Source organism: Ictalurus furcatus, chromosome 4, assembly GCF_023375685.1.
Source record: "Ictalurus furcatus strain D&B chromosome 4, Billie_1.0, whole genome shotgun sequence".
NCBI lineage: Eukaryota > Metazoa > Chordata > Actinopteri > Siluriformes > Ictaluridae > Ictalurus > Ictalurus furcatus.
Window position 1 is genome coordinate 15,263,926 of NC_071258.1, and position 26,891 is coordinate 15,290,816.

General features: G+C 39.4%; 1 protein-coding gene across 3 annotated transcripts in view; it reads left to right on the top strand.

Moving 5' to 3' along the window:
- The window catches only part of ripor1 (RHO family interacting cell polarization regulator 1), a 92,596-nt gene that overhangs the window by 29,717 nt on the left and 35,988 nt on the right, over positions 1–26,891 (top strand). For 2 of the 3 annotated variants that reach the window (XM_053623170.1, XM_053623171.1), the window contains exon 2: positions 25,884–26,007. In XM_053623170.1, the coding sequence (XP_053479145.1) occupies positions 25,910–26,007 (98 nt within the window). In that variant the 5' untranslated portion in view covers positions 25,884–25,909. Of the gene's footprint in view, positions 1–16,817; positions 17,797–25,883; positions 26,008–26,891 lie in introns of those variants that run through there. The other variant, XM_053623169.1, reaches the window with a different exon arrangement.

Genomic DNA, 26,891 nt, shown 5'->3' on the forward strand with positions numbered 1-26,891 from the left:
TTTCATCAAGTTTCACATTAACTGGTCTCATAAACAGGAAAAAAAAACATTACTCTAATTAACATTAACACATGAACTAAGTTCTGAAGATTAAATTAAGATTTCTTAACTTATTGAATGTTATTAATTCATATTAACATTGACTGAATTCTAAAATACCTCCTGTTCAGACTGGTAATATGTAATATAAACTTTTTTATATATTAACATTAACTGGATATGAAATACACTACTCTACAAATATATTTTTTTCTGTGCTATATATATAATATAATATAATATACCTTTTTGTCAACTCATCTTCATTTAAATCTTTCAACGGTGTACTGGCCCTTTTAATGCAAAAGGCAAAAAAGAATTGGACTCGACTCTGAAACTCCTGCTTCACTGCTACAGCGTCTGGTGTAAAAGTTTAGCAGTGCAGAGCTTACAGAGATTACAAACTGTAGTTTTGTCATCATTCCACACAAGAGACATCATCTTTACACACAGCATGAAATCGATGTGTTTCCCCGCCCTTTTCTTTATTGACAGGATATAATCGGCCCTGATCATCGGATGTTTTTAAAACGTCCGATAGCGTGAAAAATTGCCTTTATCAGCCGATACCGATTATTGGTCGATACATTGGAGCATCTCTAGAAAAAAATATATAATCGTCGAGAGGTTGCTTTATTTCCATAAGGAGAATGTTTAAATGAGCAATTGCTGAATGAGACATTGTCAGTGCTGTGTAACAATTGTAACGTTCTGTTTAGTTTTCTGAGACAGAAGAGAGGGAGAGAAAGAGGTGAATGTTGGCATTGGGTTTGATTGATAGTTTACAGCTACTAGAATAAGTGATGTGATATTATTTATGACCATAAATGGATACAAATAAGTGTTGTTGTTGTTTTTGCATGATGCATATAAAAGTTGGCAAATTGACGTAATATGCCATAACATAATATAAGAAGACAATGGGGCGATAACTTCTACATCATAGTGTTATTTATTTTTCTGTAACTGCACAACATAGGGTTAGGCCATGTTTTATTCTTGTGATGGTTAATTTTGTTTTCAGTGAATATATTCCCAATACTTTTGGCTCATGTTTAACATATTGGTGGAGAATGCTGCAAAAATGAGTCCTAAAACCCAGAAATGAGTTAGCATTTTAGCACTTCCTGTTCCATCGTCCCAGAGTCAATGGGTTTTTTGAATGGGTTTTAGGTTAAATGGCTGGAAATAAGGTCTGTGGTTAACACAAGCTCATTTTCACGTTTTCCCCACTTGTAATTTTGTTAAGCTTTTACATATCTTGAAAAAGGAGGGGCGCACGGTGGCTTAGTGGTTAGCACGTTTGCCTCACACCTCCAGGGTCAGCGATTCGATTCGGTTCGCCCTGTGTGTGGAGTTTGCATGTTCTCCCCGTGCTGTGGGGGTTTCCTCCGGGTACTCCAGTTTTCTCCCCCAGTCCAAAGACATGCATGGTAGGCTGATTGGCATGTCCAAAGTGTCCGTAGTGAATGAATTGGTGTGTGAGTGTGCATGTGATTGTGCCCTGCGATGGATTGGCACCCTGTCCAGGGTGTACCCCGCCTTGTGCCCGATGCTCCCTGGGATAGGCTCCAGGTTTCCCCGTGACCCTGAAGGAAGGATAAGCGGTAAAGAAGATGGATGGATGGATGGATGGATGGATGGATGGATGGATATCTTGAAAGAGGCGATCGTTAAACAAGTGGCTAAATGGGACTGGAGAGGTTGTCGGGACATTAACCGTCATCACGCCGAACAGGAAAACTCATCTACTACAGCCTCATTGTGTTTATACTAAAACTCATTGTGTTTATACTCGCGCTCTTGCAAACTATTCCAACCCAAATTTTCCAACTTGTAGATTTATCAATTTATAGTATTTTCCAATTGTAGTGGGGATTTTTTTGTTCACATTGTAGTGCTGTAAAGCTTAGTGGTGGTGACGTGAAAGTCATGTGACTGTGGTGTAGTTATTTTAAAGCCTAACATTAGCTTTTTAATCTGTCTTTCGGCTTCAAAATTCATAAAAGTTCCATAGATTTGTGAAGATTATATTGTTGAAGAAAACATGTTAGAATCATCAACTTTTGTTGGTCACAGAGCTTTGTGTAGCTTTCTGCAATAATCCAAAAGGCAATGGAAAAATCCCATTGGCTTTTTGTCGAGGAACCAGGGTGATGCTAACTTCCGGCTTGGCCTACAAAAATACCTCATCCCTGCAGCACTCTATATGGTCACCGCTGATTTTGTGCAGATGATAAATAATCTCAGCAGGTTCTAAGGCGAATGTTGAGCACTCACAACTATGTAGACACCTTCATCTCAGTTGCAGGAGGTAGGAGCCTCAGCCATGTATAGCAGACCTCAGTGCCGTGATTTAAACCTAAAACTGGTGTAAAGTGTAGGGCACCTTGCTTTCTCTGAGCCACACACACACTTTGATAATGGCCTTTTTTGCAGTAATGCTTTCCCTCGCTGACATCAGCACCTCGTGACGCCGCGGAGTGCTCCTGTGATCAGCAGGTTCAGTTTTGTGCTCCAGGCTTTTATTTCACATACTTCTTACATCAGTTCCCTGAGGTATAGCTGGAACTATCAAACAGATACCTGTAACGTTTTATGTATTTATTATTTATTTATTTATGTAATTTTAAAATCAGCTGAGAAGCGCAACTCCAACTAGGTGTTTTTTTCCCTTCTCTGCGTCTGTTAAGGTGTTGGAGTTTGAGACCGAGGTTAATGCCCTGTTTACATGCGTGTGTTTTCGTTTTAAAACGCATAACTTTGGCTACGGTTACACCTGTCATCTACACTACTCCAACTGAAAACAGAGACATTTGGAAAGACCCCGTTTTAGTTTCGAAAACTCCGTGCTCACGTTTCAGTGTAAACAGACGAAAATGAAGACTCTTTGAAAAGGAAGGCGTGGCTTCGCCCACAATCGCCCCCTGATTGGGTCTTCTGGATCATTGCGTATCCTTCCCTGATTCGTCAAGCCCCTACCATATGACCATTATGCTACCTCGATTGTATACACAACAACACGGAGACTGAACCGCAAGCTTTGCTGGCTTTGTTGTCATTCTTAGCATCCATTGTGCAGTTCAATTCTGTATTTTATTATACTACAGCTGCCTACATGCGTAAGAGGCGAGATTAGAGCAAGCGACAACAAATGTGTACACTTGTATGCGCATGCCCAGTGTGCATGAATGGTCATGTGACATGCGTATTCGGTCATATAGTGTGGACGGAGATCGTTTCTGAAACACAGCGGAAACGCCAGTGTGGACGAGGATCCTTTTCATTTTAAAAACGCCATTTTAAAACTAAAACGCTCTTGTGTGAACAGGGCCCGAGTGTGAGTTGGAGGAACTGCTAATGGTGTTGGATTTAAATAAGCATCTAAAGACTTGAAGAACTTTGCAGGAATTAAATTCTTAAATTGACGGAGTTCTGGTATTGCCATTGTTCCTTAATTCTGTTTTGTTAGCAGTCAGCAAATCTTGGCAAAAATATCAGATTACTTAAAGATTAAGTCAGTTTGTTGGTTTCTCAACAAGCTGCAAATAACACACTCATGGCACATTTTAAATAACAGCCTTTAAAATCAGTGAGTGTTTATAAATATGAACGTAAAATAATGATTAATCAGTACCTTTACGTGGACAACGATATTCCGATATTAACCCGATTAAGACGATACTCTGCTTAAGAAACTAGAATGTAGACAGCGATTATTGATGACCATAATCCGACTAAAGTCATACTCGAAGTAAACACAAATCGAATGAAGACATTAATTCCTATAATTAACCCCTATTTTAGTTGCGCTATCAAAGCGTATTACAGACATGTACACACCTTAATCACACTATTAATGTCATGTGGGAGTTTTCACCACATTTTGTGACAGGACACATACACACACGGCCGTGCTCAACTGTTTGACGGCAAACAAGAGTGCACGGCTGCGTCTCAAACCGCGTACTACGAATACATGTATTTCAGCTACTATATAGTAGGTAAGTATGTGGTTTGGGACGCAGCCCATGGCTTCAAGCAGTCGTCTATAAGCACGTATAGCATGACAAATAATTAACTGCACTTGAGGCTTTCGTAAAATTAAAAATTAAACACCCAAAACTGTATACGGTACCATAACGAAGACCAACTGTATGTCGATACGTGAAATTCTGGAGGGAACGTTGGACGGCGTGGCGTGGGGACGTAATGACGTGTGCCGTTAATCGATCTGTGTTCTATAACATGTAAAACGGGAGCATGAAAGGAATATTCTAAAAGCAACTCATGTAAACACCTTAATCACAATATTGTCTTATTCAGAATAAGGTCAATAATTAGATTACTGCTGTCCATGTAAACATAGTCAATGATGGTATTTATTGAATAAAAGGATTTCTTGTCTGATCTGCATCTTTTCCTAGTGCACTCTTTCAGCAGCCGGGTTTCAAACTGATTCCTGTTTTGTTTAGTGATGAAGCACGAGTGGAAACGAGGAAAATGGAGTCTGTGACATGCTGCAGTGAATATGAATGAGTTCTTCCCAGCAACAGGGCACTTCATCATCCAAATCCACAACCTCCCTGGGTGCTTGGGTCATGTTTATTAGCATCTCACACATCTGAATGTGAATGGTTTATTACCTGCACTGCTGAGACTTTCTAACCTTACATTCCAAAACACTAGCCTATAGGTCATTGAGATTACTGAAGATGGTACCACTTAAAACCCATTCATATGAACAGATATGCTATGATAGCTTTAGGACTGCAGTTTTGCACTAAAGTCTCAATCAGTGAACAGTTGATAACTTCAATTGAAACCTGTAATGAATTTCCTGGCTACACAATTGCATGTTTTGACCATGTAGTACACGGTTTTAGAAGGGAATTATTTATAGTTGCACTATCAGATGTCACCCTTTTGAGTCTGGTTCCTCTCAAGGTTTCTTCCTCATATCGTCTCGGGGAGTTTTTTTCATCATTGTCACCTCGTTAACAATGTTAAAAGCGCTGTACAAGTAAAACTGAATTGAATTGAAAACATGGACTGTATACAGATACACCGTTTAAAGGACTTTATAAGTATTTGTTTTCTACTACAATGCTGTTGAAATCTGTAATATGATCAGAAGGTTTTGACCGTATTCCCAGCTGCGATTTGTATTATTGGGCTCATTCTGATGCGTTATCATTTCTATAGTAACAGCTCATTCACATGGACTTGGAAATGGTTCTGGAAAAAGGTGTGTAATCATTGATCTGCAGCTTTCTGGTAGATGTTTTTATTTCAGAATTATGGAAGGAGTCTCTGCTGTCAGCTCTTTGTAACAGTCAGTAAGTTTTTCGCCACAGGAGAGTTTTTAGGATGGAGGAGTTTATGCTTTCCGGTTTCATGGTAACATGACCAGCTGTGCTCGTTCAAAAGAAAGGAAAAAAAGAGCCTCTGGTGAGGGAACTAGCATTTACAACTGCTTTAAAGTAAGAGATAATCGAAGCTAACATCTTATGGTCCTTGCACAGCATTATATGTGTCTACAAATGGTGAAAAAGTTTGATTGGTCATTCATTTATAGATGAATCAGTGGAAAAAAATTTCAAATGGCTGTGGAATAAGACGAATCAAACACGATTGGGCCTGCTGTTATTAGAAAATAATCCGTGAGGGTGTGGTGTGATGCAACTCGACATGCATAATAAGGTCATGAACTTTGTAAAACGATAATCTTTACGCTTGCGATGTGGGTTTTAAAATTTTGTTTATTTTATTTTTTTAAAGCTCCTTTAAAAAGATGATGTCCTGTACCATCATAAACCCACCTAATCACTGTATAGCTGTTCCTGAAAGCAAGGTGAAACGTTTGTGGTGGTGATGATCTTCTTGTGGTGGTTGAGGCTCTTTTTCGTAGCAGTTTGCTAAAGATGTTGACTATACAGAAGAGTGAAGGTTGCTGGTTTGTAAGGAAGTACTGTGTACAAGCGGGAATTTATAAAGCAACGTATTGACACAAAATTGTGAAGTATTTTTGATGTTTCACATTGTCAGTGTGTGGCACGGTGGCTTAGTGGTTAGCAGGCTTGCCTCGCACCTCCGGTGTTGAGGGTTTGATTCCCACCTTCGGCCTGTGTGTACAGAGTTTACATAGTCTCCCCGTACTCTTAGTGGTTTCCTCCCCCAAGTCCAAAGACACACAATGTAGGCTGATTAGCATTTCCAAATAGTCCATAGTGATGAGCCCCCTGTGATAGGCTCCAGACTTCCCATAACCCTGTTTAGGATAAACAGTACAGAAAATGGATGGATGGACATTATCAGTGTTGTCTTCTCTAGTTATGTGCAACAGCTGAGCAGTTTCAACATTTTGATCATGTTTAAACATGTATAGAATGATAAACATGATGATGAAGTGAAATCATCATCATCATTTTCTAGCTCTGTATCCATACCACGCTACATACGAGCTGGATGCCTGAGTCTATTCCCGGAGCATCAAGTGACTAATAAGCCTCTTAGTGAGCAGGTGGGGATTAAACAGAAAATCTTGGGTTCATAAGGGTCCTGGAGCCAGATTCCTTTCAGCTAAAGCTGTTGTTTATAAATTTTATGTTGGTCTTTTTTTTTTTTTAATAAATATATACAGTGTCTCACAAAAGTGAGTACACACACCACATTTTTGTAAATATTTGATTATAGCTTTTCATGTGACAACACTGAAGAAATGACACTTTGCTACAATGTAAAGTAGTGAGTGTACAGCTTGTGTAACAGTGTAAATTTGCTGTCCCTTCAAAATAACTCAACACACAGACATTAATGCCTAAACTGCTGGCAACAAAAGTGAGTACACCCCTAAGTGAAAATGTCCAAATTGGGCCCAAAGTGTCAATATTTTGTGGCCACCATTATTTTCCAACACCGCCTTAACCCTCTTGGGCATGGAGTTCACCAGAGCTTCACAGGTTGCCACTGGAGTCCTCTTCCACTCCTCCATGATGACATCACAGAGCTGGTGGATTTTAGAGACCTTGTGCTCCACATTTATACATAGATGTTTTGGGTTTTGATCTGGAGACATGCTTAGCCAGTCCATCACCTTCACCCTCAGCTTCTTTAGCAAGGCAGTGGTCATCTTGGAGGTGTGTTTGGGGTCGGTATCATGCTGGAATACTGTATGTAAAATATGACTCCTGCAGCATGTAGAGCCATTTTAGCTTCTGTATTTTTTAGCTTTTGCACTTCACATGTTATGATTTTTGATTATGCTTCATAACCCTTCTAGTCACAGACTATAATTTGAAAGACTGAACAGCAAGTTTGTCAAGTTTGGTGGCAAACATTTGCACTTGTGCTACAAAGTTAATTTAACTAACAACTAATGAAAATTTGTCCTGCCTTAATATGCTAATTTACCCTTGTATGTACTGTAAATGCATTCTGTGCCTCATACCTCGTGTCACACGAACATGCTAATGCGGTTTAGGAAGCTATGTGACTTACTGTAATGGTGGTTTATACTTTAGCATACTTTTATACTGTTTAAAGCCTGTAGTAGGTTTAAAAGTATTTGTAGTAAAACATTTGCTTAAGACTGACCGGTTGATTTATGATAATTTCTGTTCAACTGTACATTTAGAGTACAAGACATCACACTGCATTGGCCAAGTTTCTGCCAAGACTCAGTCAAATGATGCAGTGCAGGTGGATTTACATTTGCATCTATTACCTTAATCACCTTTAACAAAGCAGATTTGGGAAATATCCATATACTCCCTCCTGCTTCGACACCTGGGGGCTCTGACCCGACCTGCTTAGCAAAAATGACTACCCATGTAAATTTTTTCCATGTATTTGCAGGTAAACCTACTTATTTTTATGTTTCATGCTCCAAAAGCAGCCAGTTGCTTGAGGAGGATGTTTTTTTTTTTTAATTTGTTGCTGTATAAATGTATCGATGTTGCATGTACAAGAACTTTGCCTATATGTAATTAAATATTTTACATTTCAGTAGGTCTTGATGGTATGATCGTATTCAGTACTTTTACCTTTTTTGCGTTGATTCTACATAGAATTTTAAAGGAAACTGAAAATGTGTGTGAAAGACGAGTTGTTGAGGATAACATTTTCACTCAGAGATTACCAAAGCAATAAATAAAGGTTGATAATGATCCAGCGTCCTCCGTCTTCTCCTCTTTCTCACCCACTCTTATCAGTCCGAAGACAGGACATGGAGGGAACAAGGCTGTTTTGGCTGTTAATCAATAGCACTAATATGCCTATTGAGAGATGGGGCTCAGTTAAATGGCAGTACTGTGCCAGAAGGTTACATTTATGACCACATTTATGCTCTGCATATGGGTTATGGCTTTGATCTCAGAGGAATGGTGATATTATGGCTATTTAAAGATATTTCAGTTTACAGTCCTGTGAAAAAGTATTTGATTTCTTCTGTTTTTGTGTGCAGAATATCTTATACTAAATCATTTTAGAACGAAATACAACAGGAAACAAAGGCAACCTGAGTAAACACATAATAGGGTTTCTATTTATTTATTTATTTTATTGAAGCAAAAAAAAAAAAAACAACCGTCATGTGAATGTGATCATGTGAAAAAATAACTGCCCCCTTAAACATAAAATCTGGTTGTTCCACCTTTAGCAACAATAACTGCAAACAAAAGCTTCCGATAACTGATCATCAGTCCTTCACTTACTTCTAGGACTAGGATTTATTCCTATGCATTGGATCATTTTTTTGCTGCATAATCCAATTGCGCTTGAGTTTCAACTTACGAACTGAAGACCGGACATTCTCCTTTAGGATTTTCTGGTAGAGAGCGGAATTCATGTTTCTCTCAATTATTACAAGTTGCCCAGGCCCCGAAGCAGCAAAGCATCCCCACACCTTCACGTTTCCACCACCATGCCTGATCGTAGGCATGATGTTCTTATTGTGGAATTTGCTGTTTGGTTTATGCCAGATGTGACAGTTCCACTTTCAATTCATCAGTCCACAGAACATTCTCCCAAAAGGTTTGAGGATCATCAAGGTGTGTTTTGGCAAAATTCTGATGAGCTTTAATGTTTTTCTGGGTTAGCAGTGGTTTTCACCTCGCCACTCTTCCATGGATGCCATTTTTGCCCAGTGTCTTTCTGATAGTGGAGTCATGAACAGTGACCTGTATTGATGTGAGAGCGGCCTGTAGGTCCTTTGATGTTGTCCTTGCCTCTTTTGTAACTTCCTGGATGAGTAGTTACTGTGCTCTTGGAGGAATTTTGGAAGGTCGGCCATTTCTGGGAAGATTCACTACTGTGCCGAGTTTCCCAGACTGATGTATTTCAATCACCTTCTTCCTCATCATTTCTGGAATTTCTTTCAGCTTAGGCATAGTGTGTTACTCTTAGACCTTTTAACCAACTTCAAACTGTTGAAAACGTTCTATTTAAGTGCTGATTTGATTGAACAGGGTTTGCAGTAATCAGGCCTGGTTGCGTCTCGTCCAGCTGAACCCCATTATAAATGCAGTTTCATAGATTTAGGGAATGAGTAAGTACAGGGGCAGTTACATTTTCACACAGGCCCAGTTGGTATTGGATAACGTTTTTGCTTCAATAAATAACATTTATCATTTAAAAACTGTATTTTGTGTTTAATCAGGTTGCCTTTGTTTTATCTGGGTTTAGTTTTCTGAAACAGTTTAGTTTAGTAATGAGAGATACTGTACTCAAAAACAGAAAAAAAAATCTAATACTTTTTCATAGCACTGTATTTTTCATAAAATCGATCTATTTTTGAAAAAAGACTTGTGTTCAATTTCTATTAAAAGAAACAAGCTTGAGGTGACCGTGCCAAGGGAAAAACTGCCCAAGATGACATGAGGAAGAAACACTGAGAAAAACCAGTGTGAAGGGGATCTATTGGGTGACACCGTATAGTAAAGCATTACTCTTGTATAAGTGCATACTATAAGGTCAGACAGTACTAAATGTTTTGAAAGGATGTTCAGTATGAGCAATTATAGTCTTTGATTAGAGCAGCAGTTCTTAGATACAAATCCACAGTATCCAGGTGAGATTATCCACTGAAATAATGGTGAGACTTGGGCATAAACTGTTTTTGGAAAGAGCGTTCTTTATGGTATCCATGTGGGACCATCTGTAACAGCAGAGAGAGAGTCACGAGGCTCCATCAGGGAGCTCCAGAAGGCGAGAGGAGCCGCAGCAGTAGAAACGTGTTAGGATCAGGCCAGTGTTCCTGGCATAGGCTCCAAATGCACTGCAGTCCTGGCCAGGATAAGCAGTTACTAAAGATGAATGAACAGATGGATGAATAAATGTAATTTGAATGTGATTTGTACACATTCTTCTAGTTTGTTTCAGTTTTTTGCTATACTTTGGTAATGACTGTATTAGCAGCACTTGCTGTACCTGCTGGTCTCATCAGCTTGTGGTTATGTTGTTGTAATCTGAGGCCTGCAGGCCTGCTGGAACACATGAAAGACTGGCATGTGGGTTATGGGAGCTATGTGCCTTTTTATGAAGGAAAAGCAGGAGGCAGTCAGAGAGTGCTGATAAGTAAAGCGCTCAAAAGGTTGGTATGCACTTAGACACAGTAATGCTGTATTCTTTGTGTGTGTGTGTGTGTTGCAGCAGTAGGATTATCCACCTGCTTTTTTATAAGCAAGCCAGATGTCACTTCCTGTAATGCATTGTGGGATAAATGTGCTGTATGTAAATGAGGATGCAGCCCTGATTAACCACCTGTTCCATATAAAATCCACACCATAGATCACTGCTAAAAGGAGTCTTCCAGCGTTTTTAGTTTTTAACTTAAGCTTTGGGAATCTCTTTCTCTCTTTTTGATTTTTCTATCATTACCTGTGGAAGTTACATGCGGAAGAACATTTCATTTCATATGGGTTTGTGCTGCATCCTTCTCTACCATGTTGATTATCATGAGACAGTTATGAGATACAATAGTGCTACATACATACAAATACAATTACTTGTATCACTATGTATGATTCCTAAATAACAATAACATCACTGGTGTAGCATTTATTAGTATGTAGTATGGGTGTATACGGTTTGGAATGCAGCTGAAATCAGATGCTGTATTGGCATGATTGTGACCGTTCCTGTTATCAAGTACTAAGGGAAAGCAAACTATTTCTCCTTTAACACAAAGTTGTTTTTTAGCTACCATGCTAACATTAGCCAGTTAGCTTGCTCCCAGTGGCTGTTTGTGGTTTGTGATCCTGCAGTGTGGTGTCATTGTTTGAGAGAGATGGAGAGGGAGGGAAGGTGTGAATGAATGGGCGAGTTGAGGAAGAAGTGACTGAGCACATGGGCTAGTGACTCAGGTGCAGTCTGACTCCTAACTCCCAGGTGGCCCTTTTTCCTTGTGATAATACAGCTGTGGCTGCACAGATAAGAATCCCTTTGGTGATGTCTCCTAAAAAACCCCAACACTCCCCTTTGTTTATCCTCTAGGTGTATTTTTTATACACCTCACTCTATCACTTCATCAGCAGCAGCTGGTCAAATATTCTGTCTTCCTCTTTACGCCTGCAGGTTTTCCTTCCACTTGCCAGTTAGTGTAAGCATAATTTTCCATTACAAAAGACGGTTTCACTTAGTGTTTGCAGCCTTTTTAATTAATTGCAGGAATCTTATCACAGTTGGGCGTAGTCCAGTTGGATGGAAGAATGATTCTGGTTTTCTTCACAGCGCTATAAGTTCTCTGAATTAATACACAGTGAGATCATTTTTCAGGTTAGGGTTAAAGTCCCCATGCAATGGCTGAGATTTGATTCCATGTGTTGATGTGTTTCCTTTTGAAGCAGGAAGTCAGAGTAATGGTGTATTGGTGAAGTGCTTTCCTGGTTTACATAAAAGCCAGCAGCATTTGAGATACACCATACCCCCACAGAATCTAAACAAACCTGACAGTAGTACCTGACGGTAGCAAAATATGGAGAACAGCAAAGAGAGTAACAAGAGCCTTCTGTTTGTTCTCACTGATGGAGAAGCTGTGATGGTGTATTAAAGACAGAGTAAATCCTACAAATTCCACCTCTTCTTTCAAAACTTTTCTGAACGACAAACCTTTTTTTTTTTTTTTTTTTTCCTCCCTCAACCAACAATGCCCACAATTGGCTAGTGTTGCTGTGATTGACAGGGGGGAGAGCGAGAGTATGCTGTTCCTCTCTCCCAGAGCACACAGTCAGTTTTGCTCTCTTGTATTCAATACCTCGAATACTTTTCTGTTGTGATACCCGGAAGCTCTTTATATATTTAATTTATTTACCTTTACCTGTTGGGACGTGAATGAGAATGAGGTTATGTTTGCCTTTCAGGCCAAACTGGGTGCCAAACTCTGGCATAGATAGACGGTTTGTTTTATCTGTTAATTGGCTGTGACACACAGAGTAAAGAGCATGATGGGATTACATGAGCCAGGTCTTTGTCTGTAGTGTACCCACGGCAGCTGTTTCGATGCTATCCAAAATAAATATAGCGTTCAGGATGCATGATTGCACGTGAGCATCTGTGTTTGTGTGGCAATGGAGGCGTTACTGACATTTAATGTGCGTCATCAATATGTGATTCGCCACACGCAACAAACACGAGTCACTAAGTTACAGAGCTATCCAGAATTACTCATAAACATAAAAGATTACATACAATCAGTACGTTTACATGGACAACAATAATCCGATATTAACCCGATTAAGACAATACTCTGATTAAGAAACTAGCATGTAAACAGCGATTATTAATTACCTTAATCCGACTAAAGTCATACTTGAAGTAAACACAAATCGAATTAAGACGTGGAGTTTTCCTAGTTTAATCGTGTTATCGAAGTGCATTATAGACATGTACACACCTTAATCACACTATTAACGTCGTGTGGGAGTTTTCAACGCATTTTGTGACAGGACACATACACGGCAGTGCCCAATCGTTTGACGGCAAACGAGAGCATGGCTGCGTCTGAAACCGAATACATGTATTTCAGTTACTATATAGTAGGTAAGTACGCGGTTTGGGACGCAGCCCGCGGCTTCAAGCAGTCATCTATTTGCACGTATAGCATGACAAATGATTAACTGCACTTGAAGCTTTCGAAAAATTTAAAATGAAACACCCAAAACTGTATACGGTACCATGTTGATACGTGAAATTCTGGAGGGAACGTTGGAAGGCGTGGCGTGGGGACGTAATGACGTGTGCTGTTAATCGACCTATGTTCTATAACATGTAAAACGGGAACATGAAAGGAATATTCTAAAAGCAACTCATGTAAACACCTTAATCACAATATTGTCTTATTCAGAATAAGGTCATTAATTAGATTATTGGTGTCCATGTTAACATAGTTAATAATTCAGTGTTTCCTTATCAAGCACTAGAAGAAGCGTTTTTCATCTACTATTATTACCTGTAGTATCTATAAATACCATAGTATCTTTAGAAAGTAATTGTCTTTGTTCTAACAAAAAATCTAATCAGAATTGTTTTTAAAAACACAAAAATAAATTTGCCAAACTATTGGCACCCCTAAGGAACATTTAAAATAAATGCAAACAAATTGTCCTGTTTCATTATTTCTCATTTGCTCAAAGTCCCCAATATCCTGTATCCCTGAGATAGAAATACAGTGCAAGTCCAGCTTTACATTATACATATTTACATATGGTTTTTTTTGTTTCGTTTTTTTTTAAAAAGTATAAAATGTGTCAACTATGAAAGTCCACGTCAAGGAGTTTATAATTCACTGTTATGTAGACTAATTGTTTCAGGTCTTGCATACTGTAAATAGGAGTCCTGGGATGAGAATAAGACAGATTTTAATCATGCCAACGGTTCTTGAGAAGCTCAAGTCTGTACAAGATCCAGGGAGGATTATCTACCGCAGTAGGATGGTGAGTTATAATTAGGAGAACTGTATCAGGGTCTCATACCGGCATTACATCAGGTAGCTGGAATGTACTGTATATGACAGACAAGGGAGCAGATTATTTGGTATACTAGGTTATACAGTACCTTAAGTAAGGTATGGACACTGATCACTGGGTAAGCAGGGACTCCAGCAGGTCTTTAGATATGTGGGCCACCAGCAAGGGTGGGGTGGAGGGGGGGTTGAAGGATACACAAAATTCAGCTTATATGGTGGCATCTTGATACAGTATATGTTCAATACAGGGAAAATGAGCATTGCCTGAGCATGTCTCAGGTTTCCATTTTCATTTGGTTAAAACAGTCAACATTACAATAATCACAGTGTTTGTGTGATCCATTCAGGCTCTTAGCAGCACATAACGAAACAAAAGCTGTGCATTAGAATGTAACGAAATGAAACGTGGCTAATTAAACATTAGCACTCTGGCCAAGCATTCACTGGTGTGCAGGGGTGCCAGATCTCAGCAAACTTTTTTTTTCTGCACAATCTTCCCACCCATAACCTTGTTTCAAATCTAGCCCAAGTTGACCAATTTAGTATAAAAACCTACAGCCTGGCAACCCTGCTAGTATGAGTCATGGGTCTGAAGTCGCACAGCTCAGTAGCTCAAATGCTTGAACATAGGCTCGTGAAATACAGTGTTTTAAGGAGGAGTGTTTTTTAACCCAAACATATCGACCCGAGAGCCTCGTATTGAACAATATGTCATACTATATTGTTACACCCTAGCCAGTAGCTATCACAGTGATCTCGGTGCCTCTCGTCATCATAATGACTGTTGCTTGTACTCTTATTACAGTGGTTTACAATGGAAAGGGGGTGGGCATGTGTTTGGCTGGAGGCATTTTTTATTTGCATATACATGGAATCTGGATTTATGAGAACATGAATATCATGATCACATCAGTTGTCCAAATACCATCATGCATGCTAATTTTTAGCTTCTAGGTCCTGGTATTGTGGTGTTCTGTTGTCCTTAACATGCAACAGTAAACGATTAGACAGACATTTAGGCTAATATAGTTCATGTAAACCTGCTTTGCTACATACATCCAGTCATTCAGTCTCTCACACACACGCTTGCAGCTGTATCTGTCAAGGTGTACTGACAGCACTGCATTACTGGCATCTGACTATTGTATTTTATGTCATGACTTCCTGACGGTCACTTTGTGTATGCTCTTAACCACCTTTTACATTCCTTATGTTGGAGTAAAGTGTAGTAGTGTAAAGAATGCTCTAATTAAAGAGTGTGGTGTTTCTTGAGTGAGGCATTCAGTACGTTTACATGGACAACAATAATGCGATATTAATCTGATTAAGACAATACTCTGATTAAGAAACTAGCATGTAAACAGTGACTACGTTAACATGGACAGCAGTAATCTAATTATTGACCTTATTCTGAATAAGACAGTATTGTGATTAAGGTGTTTACATGAGTCACTTTTAGAATATTCCTTTCATGTTCCCGTTTTACATGTTATAGAACATAGCTCGATTAACGGCACACATCATTACATCACCACGCCACGCCGTCCGACGTTCCCTCCAGAATTTCACGTATCAACATACAGTTAGTCTTCGTTATGGTACCGTATACAGTTTTGGGTGTTTTTATTTAAAACTTTGACGAACGCTTCAAGTGCAATTAATTATTTGTCGTGCTATAAGTGCAAATAGACAACTGCTTGAAGCCGTGGGCTGCGTCCCAAACCGCGTACTTACCTACTATATAGTAGCCGAGATACATGTATTTCTCCTACTATATACATGCATTTCACATACTATAGGCCTATAGTAGGTAAGTACGCGGTTTTGGATGCAGCCGTGCTCTCTTGTTTGCTGTAAAATGTTTGAGCACTGCCGTGTGTGTATGTGTCCTGTCACAGAATGCAGTGAAAACACTCACACAGCGTTAATAATGTGATTAGGGTGTTTACGTGACTGTAACACACGTCGATAATGCGACTAAAACAGGAAAACTCCACGTCATAATTCGATTTGTGTTTACTTCGAGTATGACTTTAGTCGGATTAAGGTAATCAATAATCGCTGTTTACATGCTAGTTTCTTAATCAGAGTATTGTCTTAATCGGGTTAATATCGGATTATTGTTGTCCATGTAAACGTACTGAGTGATTATTGATTACCTTAATGTAACTAAAGTCATACTCGAAGTAAACACAAATTGTATTAAGACGTGTGTCTGAAACCGCGCTCTTACCTACTATGTTGTAGGCAAGATTCATGTATTTTGGCTACTATTATTTATTTATATGCATGTAGTACTGTATGTATACAGTAAATGTATACATGTATGTGGGTAGCTTGATGGTTTATTCTTAATGATTTTATTGGTTCAGTCAAGTTGCCTGTTTGAATGCTTCAAGCTATGAGCTGTTTGTAATTATGTTTTCTCATGTTACATAATAATATTTTATTGACTTAGCTACATTTGTGTGGCGTTAATTTAGCTACTGTCTCTAAAAATTGGAGACGACAAGGACACATACGGTGGCCCCCAAGTGCAAAATGCATTAACCCAAAAAAACCCCCAAAAAAAACCACACAACAGAAAATACAAAAACAAAACAAACAACAAAAAAACACCCACCAGACGCTATGCTTTTGGTTTTGAGGTCATGTTACCAAATTAGCTGTTGTGTTTTTGGTTTGTTGTTGTTATTTTTTTATTTTATTTAATATTTTATTTGTTTAAAATATTTTTTCATTTATACATGCACAGTGGTACTTTGCTTATTGTTTCATAACACCTCTGTGCACTTTAGTAGTAAGTTAGATATTTAAATGATGTGAAATGTTTTAATTCGCAGTGTGCCACTTTGCATTTTTACAGTCTAAAAGGCAGACAAAATTAATTAGCTTTTTTTCAAAATTTGCTATATGTATGTTCTTCACAAGATCATAAAGTAAACAGGAAAAGACCATTTCATTATAAATCACAATTGTATGTATGGTAGCTAATAATCAGGTAAATTCTCATAGTTGTAACAGGTCTAATCACCTTATTAGCTTTCATTATCATAATGTCATAACATTGAAGCTGCTGTGTAGCTTTGGCAAAGGCGTATAATGTAGTAGAGCCTCTGTACTGGGCTCTAATGTTATGACTGATTGTAGTAAACTTAATGTCTTTCACCACATGCGTGTGACAAAAGGGGAAGTTCCCTGAATTTGATAAGTTGATGATAAACCTTAACTTTTTCTTGGTATCTATGACTCATCCCAACTTATTATGGCTTCAGCAAGAACTCAGTGGATCAGGCAGTGATAGCACACTGTTCATTAATGTTAGCTGAGCTGATTTTGAGTGAATGAAAGCAGTTTAATCGGTTTCCCCCCAGACTTTTAGATCAATACAATACTTCCTAATCTAAATGAAACTGTTCCGCAAAGTGACGTGGTGTCTGATTGCTGATACTCTAAAGTGGGTGTTTATCACGGGACAAGGCATAGGGACTTTTGCTGCGAGAGGGAGAGGCAGGAAGAGCGTGATGTCAGATGTGGAAGAGTACAGGAAACAGAGGGAGGAGGAGGAGGTGAGAGAGGGAGCCTTCCCTTTTCCTGGAATAGACTTGGTTTCATTCTGCCTGCCTTTTCTCTCTCAAAGTTTTCAGTATCAGAGGAGAGGATGAAGCAGCATAACTGGACACTGATTTCTCTCTGAAAGTGATTGCTGAGGCCATTCTGAAACAACCTGAAGAACCGTTCTCCTTTGGTGCAAACTAATTGAAGCCTGTCAAACATGTACAGTGGATATGGAGGTACTATTGAACTCAGTAGGAAGTTTGTGGCTGGCTGTTTCAGAGATTTAATCTTTTCCTGTCATGCTTTGAGGAAAAATTGGTTTAATATTGGCTGACTAGGTTCGTGTTGGTGATGACAGGAAATGTTTTTTGGTGATGTCGACTGTGCTGGATGGCCTCTGTAGAGATGATGCTGACTGGTTTTGCTCATGTGTTTACGTGTTGTGGCTTTGGCTGGTCTGTCATTAGCTTGCTCACCACTGCACTGTTTGAGTATTGTTGTTTACAAGGCAAGATGTTTGATTCTGATGTGGTCTGTCATTGTTTTGCTGTCACTTGTATTATAGTTTCATGCTCTGGATGCTTCCATGTCCTGTTTTTGTAGCACTGTTTCCCCATTTTGAGTTTTTTCCAGACCTTTAAAAGCCAAACCTGAGTACTTGATGTTAAATATCCAGAAAGAAAAGCGGTGCTGTTGGGGGCAAGGGAGTGGGGTTGGGCTAGGGCTAGAAACCAATAAGCTATGGACATTGAGGCAGTTAATCATAAGAGTGCACTTTGTGTTTAAGACCCTTTGATTAACAGATGTCATTTTGTCTTTGTCCATATCTGTGTGAATTTGTGTTCACTGTTTTGTGGCAGAATTAATGTTTTGCTATGTAGGAGGTCCCATCAGGTTCTCGGCAGGCGAGACTCGACACCTGAGTGTATACGCTTTGAATTCTCCAGCTCAGTCTAACACCTCAGGGTAGACTACCCTAAACAGAACAGGAGGTCAGTAAGGACAGAACATGTCCTCAGGCACGCAGCTCAGGTTTACCAAAGCCTTGTTTTTGCAGGGGCTCTAAGAGCACTCACTAGAGCGAAGGGTCACTGGTTCATCATAGCCATAGGGATTGAAGCTGCAAGCATTGGAAATTATTAACATAGCAGGTTTTTGGAATTTGACACACTGAAACAGAAAATTTGTTGATCTTCTCTTGTCTGAAGAGTGAGGCGGCATCGAAAGAGGATACAGGCATAAAGATGCACGTCCTTCTTTTTGTCTCAATGGCATAATGGAAGGAAGGATATTTGGGGTGGGAAGAAAAAAAAGAAAAGGGTTTCCATATTATTAAAATGCTATTAAACCTTGTGGCCCTGGTCAATAACAAACATCTAGTTTACTACTGCAGGGATATTATTTTCAGTTTTATCTTAATTTTTTTATTAATCATTTATGTTCGTTGATAATCGACAAATTAGCTTCGCTGTTTACCTGTCAGTTATTGCTCGATTTGTCAACTAGTAAGCCTACACAGTGTAGATGATTATTAATCTGGTTGATATCTTGCTGGCAGACCAGTAAAGTGAACCTGATGCTTCAGTGGTTCAGGATGAATCTGGATATGTTAACATGCCTCTTAGCATACTGTTGTTTTAAAAGCCCTTGCCCTTCTCTACCTTGCCCCTTGTGGTCTGGGTGCTAAGTGCTATTACATGCTCTGGGTGCAACATCTTATCTGGAATATGAATGGAATGTGGACTGAGCCTGGCCTCAGTTAAAAAAAAAAAAAAAGCTGTCCATTTGTCAGTATGTTGTCAGAGCCATGCTATTGCATCTCAGCCCACATTTAAGCAAATGTACATGAAGTATTTTTGTGACTATATATCCAGAAAAAGACACACGCATGCATTGTTTTTGTATTTGCATGCATGGATGTGAGGGGGAAATGTTTGTACTTTGCCCACTTTTCAGACGGACCAATGATTAGGGCTGCAACTAACAATTATTTTCATAATCAATTAGTTGGCCGATTATTTTTTCAATTAATTGGCTGGGGGAGGCTTTCAGTACCCTTTTTTTTGTTTTGTTTATTTAAAATAAAATCCACAAATGAGTGTTAGAAATGTGAACTTCAGACTAAAACTTTACACAACTGTTTGTCCAATTATGTAAGACTGAAAAGAACCTGATACACAACACACACACACAAGAATATATATATTATTCATCCAGGACTGTAGTTTAATTCTGTGCTTTTTGTGCATCCATAAAAATAATGCATAAATACTTCTATATTAGTTTATATTATATATAAGTTTATGTTATGTAATAGTATTTATGCATTACTTTTTATAAAAGGTAACGTTGATATAAACAGTAAACTGAAGAAAGTCATTGTCGGTGACTCTGGGTATCTGCTAAAGCTAGCGGCGTCACATTACATGCGTATGATGTCATGCGTCGTCGACTAGGAAACGGCTTATACTTCCGGTTAGTAAAAAACTAATGTGTTCCATTTGAGACGATATTACCTTTCTAAAATTCATACACTAGACGGTAGAGTACACAGTGCATAGTGAAAGTGTACAGTACGTCATTTGGGACAACTTTAGTATTTACTCTCCGAAGCGTGTTTTCGGAACAGAAGTAACATAGTGAGTAAACGTACACTGTGCTGCGCACAGACCGACTAATCGATAATGAGATTTATTGACAACGATTTTCATAATTGATTATTATGAATTTTATCGATTAGTTGTGGCAACTCTAGAAATGATTTGGTTTCTCTGTGTATCAGTGCAGTTCAACCAATTCAGTGTTTTTGTTTTTTACATCATTATTGTGTACAGTCACCCAGGTTTCTAAAGGTAGTACTGAATGAAGTGATGAAGGTATTAAAGATAGTTCTAGAAGAAGTCTAACCTTCATATACATTACTGAATGTTTATATTGACTCATTTTAGTGGACACTTTTGTCCAATGTGACATACACTTGATCTGAGCAGATAGATTTAACAGTCTTGCTCAAAGTAAGATGATGCTGATTGATTTTGGTCATTCCTGTGTTTAGAGTTGTCACTTGTATTGTATTTCTATGCTCTGGATGATTCCATTTCCTGTTTCTGAGCAGACCCAACAGTGGCAGCTTGGTGGTACTGATATTCAAACTCTCAACCTTCAGATCAGTAGTCCAGTGCCCTAAACAATGAGGCGCTATAGAATATTGTGGTCCCATTCTCTGTTAGCTGACTTATGATGAGTATATTTAGTTAGTATAATGAGAGCAGGATGGTAAACCAGTAGGTAGCATATCCACTTCATAGCTCTAGAGTCCCCGGTTTGACCCTGGGCTGCTGTCTGCATGGAGTTTTGCATGTTCACGTCAATGAGAAGTAGTAGCTCAGTGTTTAAGATTTTTCAACTACTGATCGGAAGGTTGAGAGTTCATATCCCAGCACTGCCAAGCTGCCACTGTTGGGCCCTTGAGCAAGGCCATTAACCCTCAACTGCTGTTGTGTAAATGAGATAAATGTAAGTTGCTCTGGATAAGGGCATCTGCCAAATGCTGTAAATGTAAATCTTGCCTTTTCCCAAAAACATTCCGGTAGGTGAATTGGTGTCTCTAAATTTCCTCTAGCTGTGAATGAGTGTGTGTGTGTGTGTGTGTGCATGGCGCCCTGAGCTGGAATGACTTCCCATCCAGGGTGAATTTCTGCCCCACACCCAGTGTTCCTGGAATAGGCTCCAGATCCATTATTTAAAAGCGGTGACTGAAGTCTGTCAGTCCTTTTTTTAATTTTATTTAAAAATATATACATTTTTTTCAGGTTTGACTGACAGCATAGCCTAAAATTATTACCTATATCCGATAGCATATGACAAAATACAGGTTTTTAGGAGAGTTCTGTTTTTGTGTTTGTTTTAAACGCTAGTGTGATGAACGTTTTAGATGAAAATTAGGACTTACTGGCTAATTATACCCAGGGTGGGTAACAGTGCTCGTAAACACATAGCAGATACAGCATAGTGGTGCTGTTCTAAACTAGCCACTGGCCATTTGCAAGTTTTGCAGTTTTAGGGTTTATCTGAGCTGCTGTCTTCTACTGGGTTTATTTTAATACACTTTTAGTAAACCTCAAACTCTTCAGTTTTGCCTCTGCAGAAGCCCTTAAAGATTCTATGTAGAACTGTATTGCCCATTTAGAAAGGGTTCCAAGTAATCCTTTTTGGTAGGTAAGGACCGTTAATTATTCAATATACCCTTGAAACCCCCTACATTATTAGTTTAGAGAGAGTTTTATTCCGGATTAGTCAGGACAGCGATGCTTCAGACAAAATACATAGACTCAGTGGGGGGAAATGTTCTGTAAGCCTTGAGTGTTTAAAGCCTTGAGGGATTAAAGAGGGCTCCATTCTAATCCATTACCACAAGTGATGAAATGCGTACTGAAAGAAGGCTGATTCACTGGTCTTCTGGTTGTATAAAACATTTGCAAGGTCAGCAGTGAGGCCCAAGTGGTATTGTGACCCCTGATATTAAGTAAGACGGATAACTTTCTAAGGAACTGAGCTGTCATGATAAACAAACCTCATGGGACATTGCAGCTTGGCAGGAGAGTGTACATGGTGTTTCTCTTTGGGCTAACATGTGTCCTATCACTGAGTGGTGTTATTGGGCAGTGGGTGGCCCCCATTCGCTTTGTTGCTGTGGAACAGTTCTAGAAAAAGGCCACACAGACAGAACAATATAAACACCCTGACACACATTTTCTGAGTCAAGCCACAGTTATTATAGTAGCCAATGGTACGTCATATGCAAATTCTCAAACTCACGCCATCAGCAATGATTTTCATCAAATCCTGATTTTGTGCCCAGAGTAACTTTTCTTCTCAGGCTGGCAGGGACTCGGGTAGTTGTGATGCCAAACAGGAGCTCAGGGTTTGGAACTCGAGGCGTGTTTTCTCAGTAGGAGGGTGAAAAGCGACAGGTTCAACCATTAGGCAGGCCGAAGATGTGTCGCCTGCCTTGGTTAAGTAGGAACATGCAAGAAGAGGCTGATCCAGGTAAAGATGTACATCTAAAGCATGTTGTTATTTCATGTTTAGGTGGATGTTCTGACCTTCCTTTAGATGCTGTAGTTTGAAGTGTTTTTTTTTCCTTCTTTGTTGTTAATGTTAAACAGTGTTCTTCCAAAAGAGATTCATTTTTTTTGTTGTAGTCATCAGTGATGGACTTTATACAAATACATACAAAAGATCATTTGCCCTAGTTAACTTTCGCACTTGTTCTATTTTGGTATTATGTTCAATAACAGAAGTAAAATGGCTTGGGGACTGTAGACGCACAGAGATCTGTCACTGGTCAGCTTATATCAGAGAGTGTAATATCCTGCATTAAGTGGAAAAAAAAAAAAAAAAACTTACTTGATCTGCTTTGTTTCATGTGGCTATTTCCTAGATTAGCACTGTGTCAACGCCCTAATGGCCTTAAAACTCAGTTATTGCCCTCTACATGCCATTCTAAATATGAAAAGAAGTAGGCTTCCCAGTAAATATCATAACTCTTCTGTCTTCCTCTATTTAGACATTTATATTTCATGACTGCAGGATTTTAATCACCTAATAAGTTACTTCTTGACCTTTCTGATTAAAAAGTTATAGCATGACTGGTCTCGCAAGTCAGACCTCTAGCTTTGGTAGAGAGTCTGGCACATTGCATCAGTAAACATGGCCAAAAACTGCCTACTTAACAGAAAGAGGAGATTTGACTGACATGGCAGACTTTTCCCACACCCCAGCAGGAAACGTGAGAATAACTCTCAGAAATGTTTCACGCAAAACTCTTGTACAACCTTTAAAGACGGGATTCTGTTCACTTAAAATTATTATAATTTTTTTAACTAGTAACTATACAGTACCTTGCTCTGAAAAACTTTTTTTGTTGTTGTGGTGGTGTTCATACGTTTTGAAAGGCTGTAAACCACTGCATACACAGAATTACAGAGATCTAATCAGATTACAAGCTTTAACATTCTGAAGTTGTAACCAGAGAAGTGTAAAGACATCTGAGACTGGTGTCATAGGTTGAGACTATCGCAGTGGCTCCACTTATGTATAAGATCTGACTGAGGAGCAAATGATGTTGTGGCTTAGAATCTGAAAATGGGTCAAACCACTTCTTTTGGAGGTACAAATCTATAGAAATGACTACAGGATTACAGCCTGTACAGAGTTGTGAAGTGGCCATATCAAAGCTCTTTATGCAGATTTAGTAGCTACACTGTTTCTCTCATTCCCATGGATTTAAAATAAACCCAGATTTCCCTCCTTAGGCCACTAATGTGCTCATGTTTCCAGTGAACAGGAAGACTATTGGTATGTAGGTGTGTACTTGGTCTGCAACAATGTTTAGGTACGTGTTACATGTCAAAGTAATATCCACATGAATGCCAAGTCCCAAGGTTTCCCAGCTCAACATTGCCCAAAGCATCACATTGCCTCCACTGGCTTGTCTTCTTCCTATAGTGCATCCTGGTGACACATGATGTAAAATAAAACCAGACCACCTTCTTCCATTGCTCCATGGTCCAGTTCTGAAGATTATGTGCCCATTGTAGGTGCTTTCGGCAGTGTACAGGGGTCAGCATGGGCACTCTGACCGGTATGCGGCTACGCAGCCCCATACACGGCAAGCTGCGATGTACTGTGTGTTCTGACACCTTTCTATCATAGCCAGCATGAATGTTTTCAGCAGTTTATGCTATATGACATATTATATGAGAATTCCTTCATACAATTAATATAACCACCATGATGTGCTTCTAAACTCCTTTCTAGTCAAGTTTTTGTATGTGTTGGAACCAGTTGTAACATTGTGCTAAAGACATGCTAATGATCTCTTTGTGTTTGTGGCTAAGCTCCTCTTCTCTGTCTCAGCAATAATAAGGACTGATGTCATTGGAGGCTGTTGCATTAAATATGGCACAATCACAGATGAGGCATTTTGTGGGGGGGAATGGGAGATGAAATAACAGATTATTATGTAGCTAGGATGGTGGATCTTTGTGTACTGTGGTCAGGCATGGGGAGCCTCTAAAATTAACTATACATACAACTCCATTACAGTTAACTGTAAGAATGTAATGATCAATGTTGAGTAACATATTGGTTCTGAAAGGCTGGATCAGTACTGGACTGGAGACACTAGTATTTGTTTTTCTGCTAAAATTAAGAATGAGTTATTTGGGTGATTTCATCTTGGAAAATATGGTTCTGAGGCCATGAAGCAGGGGAACTCTCTATAGAGCCAGCTTACGCCCTGCCTGCTTATCAGCCCAGGCTCTTCTGAGCTTATATTGTTTATGCTGTACTGGTGCATTGTTTCAGGCTGGGTGAGTCGATGACTGTCTGGGTTTGGTACTTTCCTAATTCAAGTCTTCCATCATGACTGTGTCCTTTCTGTTTTGGCAGAGTGATTTGCATGTTGTTTCTGGACTATGTGTGTGTGACTGGGTGTCTTTGAGATGTCTCCAGATATAGGCCACTGATTAGATACAAAACAGACAAGGAAGCTAGTGCCAGATTATCTAGACTAGAAAAGACTGGAGTCTAGAGTTAGCGGCAGTATTCAGGCCTAAAGGAAGAGATTTTGCCTGGGTGGTGTCCAGGATGTTCCACAGTCATTCAGATAGGCTCTGCGCCGTCTTCCTGAGTTCCACGTGGGCCATTGTTTCCAGAGTGGAAGTAGTGACCCATCGTGCTCTCTCCAGCAATCTCTCTCCACAGGAACAGGAACCACATAAAGCCTTTACTTAGCAACACAACAGAACCCTAAGAGCTCAGTCTGTATTGGAGCGTTGTCAAGCAGCTTACAGTTGTTTATATCCCGGGTTTGAGGAAGAGAATCTTCGGTTTCAATCTGACTCACATAACTAGCTGACATGTTTATATAACATATTTTGTATGCTGTGTCACAAAAAGGTGTATGGTCCTAATGCCCTTTTAAGTAACAAACTCTGAATTGTGGCAAATTCTTTAATCTTTGGAAAAATGGAAGGGCAATTATGTCGATGAAATGATGGTGAAGCACAGTAGATGAGTGTTTTGGGTAATGGTGTAGAAACCTCTCTGTCTTCTTTTAGACCATTTTGATTTTAAGCAGTCCCTATCTGTCATGTAGGCTTTTTTCAGTTACGATTTCCCCACTTTATTTCCACGGACCACGTGCACATAAAATTTATAACATTCGTAATAATGTTAAGTGCTTATGCACTCATTGATTGACCAGTGTACCTGCTAATCCCTTAACCCTCTCTTCCCATTTTCTTTGTGTCCACAGGGAGCCCCTCCAGATCATTGTCCACCATGTCCCTGTCTGTGCGGCCGACGCGCCGGGTCCTTGCCAGGTCCATCACTAGGAGTCAGTCCTTTGCCGGAGTCAACTCCCACGACAAGCTTTACAGGTCAGTCTACTCATAAACACGCACATACATCAGGAATTTTGTGAATGTGTAATCCAAAAAGACAGTTATTATAGTAACAAATATCTGGCAGTCCACCAGGAGTCTGGGTGGGACATTACGTCATGGGTCAGGGCCTGAACAGTCTACTATGGGTCTGGCCTGAGACAGTCCACCATGTGTCTGGTCCAGGAAAGTAGCCTGTTGGTTGAACCTGGAACAATCTACCATTTGTTTGGTCTGATAAAGTCCACCATGGGTCTGGCCTGGGACAGTCCACTGCAAGTTTGGTCTGGAACAGTTTCATTAATGACCAACAGATAACGTTTCAGGTCTAATCTATGGATGGACAATGACATGTAACATGTAGGGATGGGTGATATCTTATTGTTTGCGATCTACCGGTAGAAATTCTCCCCACGATAAGAATTAGTCTTCCTGCGATAATAACAATAAAGCCTAGTTGATGATTTCTGTGTGTGACGGTGTGCGACCCATTCGCAGCTCACGTGCAGAGGGAAAACAAGTACAGTGGAAGGCGGAGGTGAAGCTGAGGAGTTCATCACTAAACGAGGAGCTACGTCTACAACCTGGAACTGGTTTTATTACAGAAAATCCGTTTTACTTTTAGATCAATGTTTGTGTTTCTGAGGCTCTCAAGATCACAGCTATCTCTTGTAGCCAAAAACAGTGGTGTATAGCACTATATTTATATCATCAGTGATATCGTTATCACAATAAACACTAGAAAATATTGTGATCTAGTTTTAAGTCCATATCGCCCATCCTTGGTAACATGAGATTTATTTGATAGGCAATGTTTGTATGACAATATCTTTGTTTTCTACCAAAGTACCAGCCCAATTTTTGCTCTACACTAACAAATT